This window comes from Mobula birostris, chromosome 31 (genome assembly GCF_030028105.1).
Source record: "Mobula birostris isolate sMobBir1 chromosome 31, sMobBir1.hap1, whole genome shotgun sequence".
NCBI lineage: Eukaryota > Metazoa > Chordata > Chondrichthyes > Myliobatiformes > Myliobatidae > Mobula > Mobula birostris.
In genome coordinates, this window is record NC_092400.1 from 32,189,155 (window position 1) to 32,204,048 (window position 14,894).

A 14,894-nucleotide genomic window follows, 5' to 3' on the forward strand; every position below is an offset into this window, starting at 1 on the left:
ATGCAGAGTCTAGAAAATATTAGGTAAAATGTAAAAGGAAATCAAAAACTTTTCATAAACTGCATTGATATTCATTAAATTCTAATCTGGGGTTACATTGTTAACACTTATTACTTACAGTCTTTATTTCAGTGTACGCTGCTAATCCGTCCTCTCCAAGTTCCCGCCCAGTGCCAGAAGCTTTGTATCCACCAAATGGAGCCTGGGCTCGAAACACATCATAGCAGTTTATCCTGTGGCAGAGTGATGTGGTTAATAGAGGTACAAATTAGAAAATCAACTTAAAAATAAAAATATTTCATTGCCAATTGGTGCTTTTCTAATGAACAAAACTTTGTTGTACTATGTCACAAGTACAAACAAACTTGATTATTTATACCATGTGGGTTTTTTTTCCATACCAGGTAATTAAATTATTTCTGCAATATTACTCTAACAATTTCAGAAAAGTAATGAATTTTCAAATCCAAACAACTGTGCAAATATTTTGCGAAGAGCAAATATATTCCCTCTTGAAAGAAAGCCAAGCAGGTAACAAAGGAAGTGATCATCTGGAAATATATCTGTAACCCTGAAGTCTATGAATTTGTAACTTCTGTAAAATGTGATGTAACAAAATGGGGTCTATGAAATCCTAAGGTGCTTTGCTGGCTTGGGTGAGAAAACTTACTCGTGTGTTTGTGTTGTATGGCCAGAGGGGATTTTTGATAACATTGGGCAACAGCATGGAACTTCTAAAGTTCAAATGTGAGAATGAGACAGGATGAAGATAACAGAGGAACATAATGTTTATGGAATGGAACAATCTAATTACTGTTCTTTGTAAAAAAAAATGTATACAAATACAAAGGTTTGTACTTCGGTTGGAACAGCTGTATTTCCAGACAAAACTTGACTGGAAGAATATCTCTCCTTGCAAGTAAATTAATAAATGCATTAATAATGTGATTCACTCTGAATTTGTCGTAGTTCTTTATACTGGAAGACCTAGCTGAATGGTACACGGCAAAGGCCATTACCGAGTTTCAAGTTGTAAGTTTGAACAAATACCCTGGCCGATGATATGATGAAATGCACTTAAAATTATTACTTTAAAATCTTTTTTTTAAAGAAAATGCAATTAATTGTTTTTCAAGAAGTCTGCAAACTAAACAATCCTTTCTTATAAGATGAGGGAATTGAAAGGTATTTAACTCAGTAGGGAGATTAGAAAGGTAGAGTATTTCATAAATGCTGTGAGACAATTAAAGGTTGGTTTTCAAAGCAACCATAATACGCCCTGTACTTTAGGTACAACATGTAATTGAGAATACAAATGGAAACCTAATTACAAAGCAGGTAGAGGAGAGAAGAAGTCTTCCTACAACTATAGTGTTTGTTGAGATTGCAACCTAGAGTTTCATGCAGGATTTGAGTCACTGCCTTTTGTATACTGCTTATATACATTGATAATAAATGTACATTGAACTTTGAAGGCAGATATATCTGCCTTTGAGGTGGTGCACTGAAACTACACTGGATTGATTCCTGGTATGACGGAGTAATGATTGATTGGAATTGGCCATACTGGCTGAAAATTAGAAGGTCAGGTGGTCTGACTGAAACTCACAAGATTCTGGCAGGTTTAACAGAGTGGTGGTGCTGAGGATGTTTGTTGTTCTGGGAGAGATAGGTAATAGACAACTTACAGATGAGGAGGAATTTCTTCTCTGGAATTCTCTCCCCAGAATACCGTGTGTCAGTAAGTATATTTAAAACTATAGTAGACAAATGTTAATAAAACAGGTATGAGTTAGAAAAATGAAACTGAGGTCAAAGGTTAGACCAGGAATGGCATGGCAGGCTGGAGAAGTCACATGCTCTTATCCTGCACCACCATTCCCATAACCAACAAGATGGCAATGGCACTTCTGTCTCACAGAATTCATGGTCAAATGAAAAGCAGGCACAGATATCAGAAAAGACTCAATAGTCATGTACCTCAATAGCTTTTTAACACTCATGGCCACAACTGAGTAAAATAGACACTTATTTAAGGAACAGCTACTCTTGATGGTATTTTACAGTCACAGCTGTTCTAGGTTACCCTGGCATTCAGGAAAATAATGTTTTTCTTCTGAATATTGTGTATCTAATTGTGCCCACGATGCTGCTGCAAGTAAGTTTTTCATTGACCTGTGCATGCATGTACTGTTGCACATGATAATATATTCAACTTGATTTTAGAAAAGGGAAGAAATCTGAAAGAAGTCAAGAGTGGGATGTCTTGGTCTTACGCAGGGAAACTTACCAGACAGTTCCTGCACGTAAACCATGAGAGACGTAATTGGCCTTATCGAGGTCACTGGTGAAAACTGCCGCTGCAAGTCCATATTTGGTATCGTTTGCTCGTTCGATTACCTCTTCCAATGTCTTAAACTTCAGAATCTGCATCACTGGTCCAAAAATCTCCAAGTAAACAAAAATACTTACATTAACTGAATTAATAATTTTATAGATTTTTAGGAAACTTTGTATATAGGAGAGATTAAAACATAGAAAACCTGCAGTACAATACAGGCCCTTCGGCCCACAAAGTTGTGCTGAACATGTCCCTACCTTAGAAGCTACTAGAATTTCCCACAGCCCTCTATTTTTCTAAGCTCCATGTGCCTATCTAAAAGTCTCTTAGAAGACCCTATCATATCCGCCTCCACCACTGTTGCTGGCAGCCCATTCCACACACTCACCGCTCTCTGAGTAAAAAACTTGCGTCTGACATTTCCTCTGTACCTACTCCCTAGCACCTTAAACCTGTGTCCTCTTGTGGCAACCATCTCAGCCCTGGGAAAATGCCTCTGACTATCCACACGATCAATGCCTCTCATCACCTTATACACCTGTCAGGTCACCTCTCACCCTCCGTCGCTCCAAGGAGAAAAGGCCGAGTTCACTCAACCTGTTTTCATAAGGCATGCGCCCCAATCCAGGCAACATCCTTGTAAATCTCCTCTGCACTCTTTCTATGGCTTCCACATCCTTCCTGTAGTGAGGCAACCAGAAGTGAGCACAGTACTCCAAGTGGGGTTTGACCAAGGTCCTGGAACATAGCTGCAACATTAGCTCTTGGCTCCTAAATTCAATTCCACGAATAATGAAGGCCAATACACTGTATGCCTTCTTAACCACAGCGTCAACCTGCACAGCTGCTTTGAGCGTCCTATGGACTCTGACCCCAAGATCCCTCTGATCCTCCACAATGCCAAGTCTTACCATTAATACTATATTCTGCCATCATATTTGACCTACCAAAATGAACCACCTCACACTTATCTGGGTTGAACTCCATCTGCCACTTCTCAGCCCAGTTTTGCATCCTATCAATGTCCTGCTGTAACCTCTGACAGCCCTCCAGACTATCCACAACACCTTTGTGTCATCAGCAAACTTACGAACCCATCCCTCCACTTCCTCATCCAGGTCATTTATAAAAATCACGAAGAGTAAGGGTCCCAGAACAGATCCCTGAGGCACACCACTGGTCACCGACCTCCATGCAGAATACGACCCGTCTACAATCTCTCTTTGCCTTCTGTGGGCAAGCCAGTTCTGGATCCACAAAGCAATGTCCCCTTGGATCCCATGCCTCCTTACTTTCTCAATAAGCCTTGCATGGGGTACCTTATCAAATGCCTTGCTGAAATCCATATACACTACATCTACTGCTCTTCCTTCATCAATGTGTTTCGTCACATCTTCAAAAAATTCCATCAGGCTCGTAAGGCTCGACCTGCCCTTGACAAAGTCATGCTGACTATTCCTAATCATATTATACCTCTCCAAATGTTCAAAAATCCTGCCTCTCAGGATCTTTTCCATCAACTTACCAACCACTGAAGTAAGACTCACTGGTCTATAATTTCCTGGGCTATCTCTACTCCCTTTCCTGAACAAAGGAACAACATCTGTAACCCTCCAATCCTCCGGAACCTCTCCTGTCCCCAATGATGATGCAAAGATCATCGCCAGAGGCTGAGCAATCTCCTCCCATACCTCCCACAGTAGCCTGGGGCACATCTCATCTGGTCCCGGCATCTCATCCAACTTGATGCTTTCCAAAAGCTCCAGCACATCATCTTTCTTAATATCTACATGCTCAAGCTTTTCAGTCTGTTGCAAGTCATGACTACAATCACCAAGATCCTTTTCCATAGTGAATACTGAAGTATTAGGTACCTCTATTTCCTCCGGTTTCATACACACTTTCCCACTGTCACACTTGATAGGTCCTATTCTTTCATGTCTTATCCTCTTGCTCTTCACGTACTTGTAGAATGCCTTGGGGTTTTCCGTAATCCTGCCTGCCAAAGCCTTCTCATGGCCCCTTCTGGCTCTCCTAATTTCCTTCTTAAGGTCCTTCCTGTTAGCCTTATAATCTTCTAGATCTCTAACATTACCTAACTCTCTGAACCTTTTGTAAGCTTTTCTTTTCTTCTTGACAAGATTTATTACAGCCTTTGCACACCACGGTTCCTGTACCCTACTATAACTTCCCTGCCTCATTGAAACATACCCATGCAGAACTCCACACAAATATCCCCTGAACATTTGCCACATTTCTTCCGTACCTTTCCCTGAGAACATCTGTTCCCAATTTAAGCTTCCAATTTCCTGCCTGATAGCTTCATAATTCCCTTTACTCCAATTAAACGTGTTTCTAACTTGTCTGTTCCTATCTCTCTCCAATGCTATTGTAAAGGAGATAGAATTGTGATCACTATCTCCAAAATGCTCTCCCACTGAGAGATCTGACACCTGACCAGGTTCATTTCCCAATACCAAATCAAGTACAGTCTCTCCTCTTGTAGGCTTATCTACATATTGTGTCAAGACACCTTCCTGAACACACCTAACAAACTCCACCCCATCTAAACTCCTTGCTCTAGGGAGATGCCAATCGATATTTGGGAAATTAAAATCTCCCACCACAACAACCCTGTTATTATTACACCTTTCCAGGACCTGTTTCCCTACCTGCTCCTCGATATCCCTGTTACTATTGGGTGGCCTATAAAAAAAACACCCAGTAAAGTTATTGATCCCTTTCAGTTCCTAACCTCCACCCACAGAGACTCTGTAGACAATCCCTCCATGATGTCCACCTTTCCTGCAGCCGTGACACTATCTCTGATCAACAGTGCCACACCCCCACCTCTTTTACCTCCCTCCCTGTCCTTTCTGAAACCTCTAAAACCTGGCACTTGAAGTAACTATTCCTGTTCCTGAGCCATCAAAGTCTCTGTAATGGCCACCACATCATAGCTCCAAGTACTGATCCATGCTCTAAGCTCAAAGGCTTTGTTCACAATACTCCTTGCATTAAAACAGACACATCTCAAACCGTCGGTCTGAGTGCGTCCCTTCTCTATTACCTGCCTATCCTCCCTCTCGCCCTGTCTCCAAGCTCTCTCTATTTGTGAGCCAACCGCCTCTTCCCCAATCTCTTCAGTTTGGTTCCCACCCCCCAGCAATCCTAGTTTAAACTTTCCCCAGTAGCCTTAGCAAACCTCCCCGCCATGATATTGGTCCCCCTGGGATTCAAGTGCAAACCATCCTTTCTGTACAGGTCACACCTGCCCCAAAAGAGGTCTCAATGATCCAGAAATCTGAATCCCTGCCCCTTGCTCCAATCCCTCAGCCATGCATTTATCCTCCACCTCATTGCATTCCTATTCTCACTGTCACGTGGCACAGGCAGTAATCCCAAGATTACTACCTTTGTGGTCCTGCTTCTCAACTTCCTTCCTAACTCCCTGTAGTCTTTTTTCAGGACGTCTTCCCTTTTCCTATCTTTGTCATTGGTACCAATATGTACCACAATCTCTGGCTGTTCTCCCTCCCACTGCCAGGGTATCTCGGACGCGATCTGAAACATCCCGGACCCTGGCACCTGGGAGGCAAACTACCATCCGAGTTTCTTTCCTGCGTCCACAGAATCGCCTGTCTGACCCCCTAACTATAGAGTCCCCCATCACTACTGCCTTCCTCTTCCTTTCCCTACCCTTCTGAGCCACAGGGCCAGACTCTGTGCCAGAGGCGCTGCCACTGTTGCTTCGCCCAGGCAGGCTGTCCCCCTCAAAAATACTCCAACAGGAGTACTTATTGTTAAGGGGTACAGCCACAGTACTCTCTAGTACCTGATTCTTCCCCTTCCTTTTCCTGACTGTTACCCACTTGTCTGTCTCCTGTGGCCCCAGTGTGACCACCTGCCTATAATTCCTTTCTATCACCTCCTCACTCTCCCTGACCAGATGATGGTCATCTGGCTGCATCTCCAGTTCCCTAACACGATCCCTTAGGAGCTGCAGCTCGACACACCAGGTGCAGATATGGCCATCCGGGAGGCTGGGAGACCCCAGGACCTCCCACATCTGACACCGAGCACAGAAAACCGGCCTCACACACATTTACTGCTTCCTTTCCACAATTAACACAGGTAAACCTACCTTGCCACTTTACCACCTAAGCCCATTGAGCCAAAGCCCCGTCACTCTGCTACCCTCTCACTCTGCTGGCCGCTGGATATGGCAGTCTTCTTTATAAACTTTTCCCGCTCTACTGGCTGACTGCGCAGTTTTGCCTCTCTTTTACCCCCGAGTAGTAAAACTGCCTTCGCTCCGGAAATCCTTAGCTGTTCACCCGCAGCCTTCCTGCTCCATTAGTTTCAAGATAATGATGGAAAATGACAGGTCTGGTCCTTGATTTGAAATTCTAAATTGGAGAAGGGCCAGTCTTGATGGTATCAGAAAGGATCTGGCAAGTTATAGTCATAGATAAGTGCAACACAGAAACGGGCACTTTGGCCCATCTAGTCTGTACCAAATCATTTAAAATGTGAACTGCCATTGACCTGCACCCAGACCATACACCTCCATGCTTCTACTGTCCATGTGCCCATCCAAACTTCTCAAACGCTGAAATCAAGCTTGCATGCACCACTTGTGCTGGCAGCTCGTTTCACACTCCCTTTCTTTTTAAATCTTTTTATTAATTCTTCAAAATTATAAATAAAATAACAACGTTGATACCAAGAGATTGGGATAATATTATTAATAAACATATACAAAAAAGATTTCAGATTACACAGGTATAATAGACTTGCAAACTCATGATGTAATTAATCATAAAGAAAAAAAAGAAATAAAAAGAAAAAAAATACAAAGAAAAACCCCCCCAAAAAAGAAAAAAAAACTAAATACTAAACCCAAAAAAGCAAACGGAACAAAACAAGGCTAGAACAATATCTTAAATCGAACACATTCAATAACGTCGTCAACTCTGCTCCTCTATTCATATATTTTAAGTTAATAAGAAGGATTTGGAAAGGTCAAATTACATCATATGAAAATGTTGAATAAATGGTTTCCAAGTTTCCTCAAATTTAACCAAAGGATCAAAAATATCACTTCTAATTTTTTCTAAATTTAAACAAGATATAGTTTGGGAAAACCATTGGAATGTAGTAGTAGGATTGGTCTCCTTCCAGTTCAATAAAATAGATCTTCTGGCCATTAAAGTAACAAATGCAATCATCTGATAGGCTGAAGAAGACAAAGATCTATGATAAAAATCTAAAAATTGCCATCATAGGATGGGGTTATAAATCAAAACATAGAACAGTTGAGATAATATCAAAAATATCTTTCCAATATTTTTCCAAGAGAGGACAGGACCAAAACATACGACTTAAAGAAGCCACCTCAGAGTGACATCTTTCACAAGTAGGGTTTATATGGGAATAAAAACAGGCTAATTTATCTTTGGACATATGGGCTCTATGCACTACTTTAAATTGTATTAATGTATGTTGAGCATATATAGAGGAAGTACTGACTAATTGAAAAAATTTATCCCATTTCTCTATAGGTAGACAAAGTTGAAGTTCCCTTTCCCATTCATTTTTAATTTTATCAGATATACCTGGCTGTAATTTCATAATTATTTCATAAATAGATGCTATTAATCCCTTCTGAAGAGGACTTAAACCTAAAATTTTAATTGATGATATCAGTAGGGTATGAGGTCGGAAAGGTAGGCAACATAGTATTTAAAGAATCTCTTATTTGTAAATATCCAAAAAAAATGGGATCTAGGCAAATCAAATTTCTTAGATAACTGTTCAAAAGACATGAAACAGTTATCCAGAAATAAGTCACGAAAACATATTATACCTTTCATTTTCCATATCAAAAAGGTTTGGTCCATAACCAAGGGTTGAAAAATAAAATTAAATATAATAGGGCTTGATAATATAAATTTGTTCAAACCAAAAAATTTACGAAATTGAAACAATATTTGCAATGTATGGTTAACTATTGGATTAACCATTTGTTTATTCAATTTATATAGTACAAAAGGAAGTGAAGTTCCTAAAATGGAAGCTAAAGAGAACCCTTGTACAGAGTAGCCTCTCAAAACGCTCTAAGTGAAGAAGTTCCATTAAACGTTCCACTTTTCACTCTTAACCCATGACCTCTAGTTGTAGTCCCACCCAACCTCTGTGGAAAAAGCCGGCTTGTATTTACCCCGTGCAAGGGGTTTCTTTTTCATGTTAACTGCTAAGACTAATAAAATGGCTTCTTTGTAATATTAACTGCTGATGTAAGGGGTTCTCTATAGCAGCATATCTGGGTTATAATCATAGATAACTTGACTTTGGAATGCCATTGCTAAGCAACAGAATAGATGCTATTCTTTCTTGTGTGTGAAAGCTATTGTTTTTCGCGGGCTTTGGGGAGATCACGCCATGGGGATGAAGAGAGAAGACGGACACGGAGAGAAGCTGTGAGCTGGAGCAGACCCCGAGCGGTGGGGAGGGGGCCTCGGGACCCGGCGGACTCCAGAGGACATCTAATGGAGGAAAGGATACCTGATTCGTGAGCTCCAACGAATTATTTGTGCACCGAACTGATAGAGTTACTGACTTGGTGCCTTTATTGTATTTGTTTCTACTAACCCATCACCAAGAAATACTTAAACACAAAATAATCTACAGATGCTGTAGTCAAAGGAACACTCACAATGCGCTGGAGGAACTCAGCAGGTCAGTCAGCATCAGTTGAAAAGATTAGTCGACCTGTCGGGCCAAAACCCTTCGTCAGGACTGAAGGAAGAACTTTGGGCAGCGTTTGAAGAATGCTGGTAGCTGGAAAAAAACAGTAATTTTTAAGACAAAGGGGTGGGGGAAGGGAAGCAGGGAGGTGATTGGCAGGAGAACAATAGTAGAAGGAGGCGGAACTATGAGGGAGGTGATGTGAAATAGGGATAGAGGAAGGGAGGGGGAGGGAATTACCGGAATTTGGAGAATTCTATGTTCATACCAAGGGGCTGGAGACTACCTAGACGGTATGTGAGGTGTTGCTCCTCCAACCTGAGTTTAGCCTCATCATGGCAGTAGAGCAGGCCATGTATGGGCATATCTGGGAATGTGAAGCAGAGTTGAAGTAGGTGGCTACCGGGAGATCCTGTCTGTTGTGGCGGACGGAGTGGAGGCGCTTGACGAAGCGGTCCCCCAATCTGCGTCGGGTTTCACCGATGTAGAGGAGGCTGCACCGGGAGCACCGGATGCAATTGATGACCCCTTGGTATGAACATAGAATTCTCCAACTTCCGGTAATTCCCTCCCCCCCCCCTCCCTTCCTCTATCCCTAATTCGCATCACCTTCCTCATAGTTCCGCCTCCTTCTACTATTGTTCTCCTGCCAATCACCTCCCTGTTTCCCCTCCCCCACCCCTTTGTCTTAAAAATTACTGTTTTTTTTTCCAACTACCAGAATTCTTCAAACCCTCCCCAAAGTTCTTCCTTCAGTCTTGATGAAGGGTTTCGGCCCGAAACGTCGACTAATCTTTTCAACTGATGCTGACTGACCTGCTGAGTTCCTCCAGCGCATTGTGAGTGTTACCAAGAAATACTTATAAAGTGTAATCATTTAATTGCATATGGTGTACTGTCTGTTATTTGGTGGGGTGGGGCACATCACACAAACTTGATTACCCAGTTTGGCGGGGCCAAAGGCTGCTCCCCCTAGACGAAAGCGAGCTGAGCGAGCCTGAGGCTTACCAGGGGGCTACACCTGTCCATACCCCTGATAATTTTGTGCATCTCTATCAAATCTCCCCTCAATCTTCTAAATTCCAGGGATTAAATTTTGAATCTATTCAATTGAAGTGTGGATTGGGACAAGGTGTTTTCTGGCAAAGGTGTACTTGGTAAATGGGAGGCCTTCAGAAGTGAAATTTTGAGAGTACGAGTTTGTATGTTCCTGTCAGGAAATATTGAGACTGTGGTTACGAAAAAGGAGGAGGTGGACAGCAAGTAAAGGCAGGTCGGAACAAATGAAGTACTTGAGGAGTAGAAGAAATGTAAGAGAACTCTTAAGGAGGAAATCAGGAGGGATAAGATGTGAGGTTGCTCTAGCAGACAAGGTGAAGGAGAATCCTAAGGTGGTGCCAGCAAACAATGCTTCCTCAGGTGAATCTTCTAGATCACCAATCTCCAATTATTTCACTCTTTCTTTACCTTCTGCTTGTTCTTTTAGTCTGTTTGTGTTTCAGAGACTGTTGGAGGCTGTGACGTGCAGTTTGGAGTTTGATCGAGTGACCTGACACTCTGCTATCCCCAGAAAGGACCGAGAGCAAGAGCACGAGCTGCCTCGCGGAGAAGACCAGAGTCGGGGCGCGGGGCCCTGATTGACTCCATTTCAAAGCGTCGAGGAAGGATGAAGTATCAACACGAATGCGGAGGAGGTCAGTGGTCGCTTTCCACGGGGGCCACGGGCCGATGGTAGCTTGTAGCCAGGTCGGCCGCTATCGGAAGGCCACAGGCCAGCGGGACAGCGGTCACTCCTCGAGAAAGGACTGAGTTCAGTAGCTGCTCTCCTTGGTTCTGACGTAAGGATATTTTCAAAATTCTGAGATTTATGTGATTATTGAACTGTAGTTTGTATTGCTCTCCTTCAATTTTCTGTGCTTTCTTTCTTGTTGTCAATTGGCGGGTTGGGGTTCTGGGCAGGTGACATGTTGGTTTTTTGTGTGAGGGACGGGTTGGGGGATTTAGGATTTAGTGTTTGGTGTTTCAGCTGCTGTTTTCGCTGTGGGTGATCTGTTAAGTCTTTTTTGCATGACAGAGGGGATGGTGGGTTTGGAGGTTTGCGAGTTTTGTTTCTTTTTCCTTTTCATGAAATGAGGGAAGTTGATGTATTTTCTTTCAATGACTCGCGTGGTTTTCCTGTATTTCATGTGTATCTGGAGAAGACGAACATCAGAGTTGCATTGTACATGCATACTTCGACAATAAAATGAAGCTTTGAACTTTTTCTACAGATATATTAAGAGCAAAATGAGCCAGGGACAAAATTGGTCCTCTGGAAGATCAGAGTGGTAATCTACGCCAGGAGTGAAAAAAGATGGAGGAGATCTTGAATGAATTTTTTCTATTTATATTTACTTGGGAGACGGACCAAATGTCTATAGATGTGAGGCAATGTAGCAGTGAGATCATGGACCCGATACAGATTTCATAGACCCCATATAGATTGCTGTCTTGAGGCAAATTAGTGTGGATAAATCCCCAGGGCCTGAAACGTGTTCCCTTGGACCCTGTAGGAAGCTAGTGTAGAAATTGCAGGGGCTCTGGCAAAAATATTTAAAACACCCTTAGCCATGGATGATGTGCCAGAGGATTGGATGATAGCTTATGTTTTCTGTTCTTTAAGAATAACTGAGGAAATTATAGGCTGGTGAGCCTGACATCAGTAGTGGGGAAGTTACTGTAAGAGATTCTAAGGGAGCAGATATATAGTATTTGGATAGACAGGGACTTATTAGGGATAGTCAACATGGCTTTGTACATGGTAAGTCGAGTTTGTCCAATCTTAGAGTTTTTTGAGTTACCAGAAAAGTTGATGAAGTAAATGTTGTGGATATTGTCTACATTGACTTTAGCAAGGCCTTTGACAAGGTCCCAAGTGGAAGGTTGGTCAAGAAGATTCAGTTGCTTAACATTCGAGATGAGGTAGTAAATTAGCTTTGTGGCAGAAGCAAGAGAGTGGTTGTAGATAGCTGCCTCTCTGACTGGAAGCCTGTGACTAGTGGTGTGCTGCAGGGATCGGTGTTGGGTCCATTGTTGTTTGTCATCTACATCAATGAACTGGATGATAATGCGGTCATCCGGATCAGCAAGTTTGCAGATGACACCAGGATTGGGGGTGTAGTGGAGAGCGAGGAAGGCTATCAAAGTTTGCAGCAGGTTCTGGACCAGCTGGAAAAATAAGCTGAGAAATGGCAGATAGAACTTAATGCAGACTAATCTGAGGATCTGAACTTTGGAAGGATTAACCAGGGTAGGTCTTATATGGTAAATAATAGGCACAGATGAGTGTGATAGAACAGAGGGATCTGGGTGTACAGGTCCATAGTTCCTTGAAAGTGGCATCACAGGTAGATAGGGTTGTAAAGAATGCTTTTGGCACATTGGCCTTCATAAAACAATGTAGTCAGTACAGGACTTAGAATCTTATGTTAAAGTTGTATAAGATGTTGGAGTATAGGTTCTTTTCCCTAGGTTGGGTGAGTGGGCAAATTCATGGCAGATGCAATTTAATATGGATAAATGTGAAGTTATCCACTTTGGTGGCAAAAATAGGAAAACAGATTATTATCTGAATGGTGGCCGATTAGGAAAAGGGGAGGTGCAACGTGACCTGGGTGTCATTATACACCAGTCATTGAAAGTGGGCATGCAGGTACAGCAGGCGGTGAAAAAGGCGAATGGTATGCTGGCATTTATAGCGAGAGGATTTGAGTACAGGAGCAGGGAGGTACTACTGCAGTTGTACAAGGCCTTGGTGAGACCGTACCTGGAGTATTGTGTGCAGTTTTGGTCCCCTAATCTGAGGAAAGACATCCTTGCCATAGAGGGAGTACAGAGAAGGTTCACCAGATTGATTCCTGGGATGGCAGGACTTTCATATGAAGAAAGAATGGATGAACTGGGCTTGTACTCGTTGGAATTTAGAAGATTGAGGGGGGATCTGATTGAAACGTATAAGATCCTAAAGGGATTAGACAGGCTAGATGCAGGAAGATTGTTCCCGATGTTGGGGAAGTCCAGAACGAGGGGTCACAGTTTGAGGATAGAGGGGAAACCTTTTAGGACTGAGATTAGGAAAAAACTTCTTCACACAGAGAGTGGTGAATCTGTGGAATTCTCTGCCACAGGAAACAGTTGAGGCCAGTTCATTGGCTATATTTAAGAGGGAGTTAGATATGGCCCTTGTGGCTACGGGGGTCAGGGGGTATGGAGGGAGGGCTGGGGCGGTGTTCTGAGTTGGATGATCAGCCATGATCATAATAAATGGCGGTGCAGGCTCGAAGGGCCGCATGGCCTACTCCTGCACCTATTTTCTATGTTTCTATGTTTCTATTGAGGGGAGATTTGATAGAGGTATACAAAATTATGAGGGGTATAGAGAGAGTAAATGCAAGTAGGCTCTTTCCCCCTAGGTTTGGTGAAACTACAACTAGAGGTCATGGGTTAAAGGTGAAAGGTGAAATGTGAAATATTTAAGGGGAACATAAGAGTGAACTTCTTCACACAGAGGGTTGTGAGAGTGTGGAATGAGTGGTCGATGTGGAGTCATTTCAACAACTAAGAGAAATTTGGACAGGTACATGGAAGGCAGAGGTATGGAGGGCCATGGATGGGACAAGGCAGATTAATGGTGTGGCACAGACTAGCTGGGCCAAATGGTGCTTTCTGTGCTGTAGTGTTCTATGACTCTACGAGAGGGGAAACTGTTAACTGTGTGGATTGGTGTGAGCTAGGGCTAGGGTGATGAGGTACAGGGCTCACAGCTGTACCATGGCTGATATGATGAGTGCGGGCCATTACTGAATCTGGAAGCACCTATACCACGTTTTGGCACATTGCACTGATCTAATGGTCTTTCTCATCACTGCCTGTTGGATGTGACGCAGGCTGTTATCTGAGTCTCTATTTGTTGCATGCACAGCTTTCCACAGCCCAGAGATTGTTACCATAGAGCAGGGGTTCCCAATCTTTTTTATACCATGGACCACTGCCATAGAGAAATCAATAATCACTAACACCTAACAACCTGACAGCGTGATGTTTGATTAGGAAAAACATAAGGAAAACAAGGTTACTTGGCCTTTCAACCTTGCTCCACCATTCCAAGTCAAAGGTGGTCTTCCTCAGTCTCGCTTTCAGCACTCCCGTATCTTCAAAGTCCCCTAATACTCAGAAACGTATCAAACTTTGTTCTGAGCTTCCACTAGATCTGTCCTATATGGCCTATCTCTCATTCCGAGATTGTAACCTCTGATTCTTACCCCCGAGATCCACCGGCATCTGGTCGCTTTCATTGAGATCCCCTCGCATTTTTTTAAACTCTTAATTCTTACAGGCCTAGTCTGGTCACTCTTTCCTCATCTGGCAAATTTACTATCCCCGGAACCAGTTTAGTGCATTTTCACTGCACTGACCACAGTACAGTTACTCTTTTTCAGGCAAGGTGACTTAAACCGTACATAATGTGTCACATTTATTCTTGCCCTGTATAACTGCATGAAGACCTCTTTACTCCTGTACTCAAATTCTCTTGTAAAGGCCAATATACCATCCGGTTTCATAATCAATTGCTGCCATCAAATAGTTTTCAATGACTTGTTCCAAAGCACACACAGGTCCATTTGAACATACTCTGTCAATCTCAGAGTAAAATGAGGATAATGAAAAATGTGGATGATTTCACATTTTTCCACATTAAACTGTATCTGCTCCATTCTTGCCCAGTTGTTCAGCTTACCTATATCACTTTGCATCCTCTTTATAT

The 14,894-nt window shown here is 42.6% G+C and overlaps 1 protein-coding gene across 1 annotated transcript in view; it reads right to left on the reverse strand.

Annotated features, from left to right (window-relative positions):
- Positions 1-14,894, reverse strand: part of LOC140190980 (aldehyde dehydrogenase, mitochondrial-like) — a 65,199-nt gene that overhangs the window by 2,287 nt on the left and 48,018 nt on the right. The window contains exons 11-12 of the mRNA XM_072247999.1: positions 2,291-2,448; positions 119-233 (exon numbers count right to left, since the gene is read on the reverse strand). Coding sequence (XP_072104100.1) covers positions 119-233; positions 2,291-2,448 — 273 coding nt within the window. The remainder of the gene's footprint in view (positions 1-118; positions 234-2,290; positions 2,449-14,894) is intronic.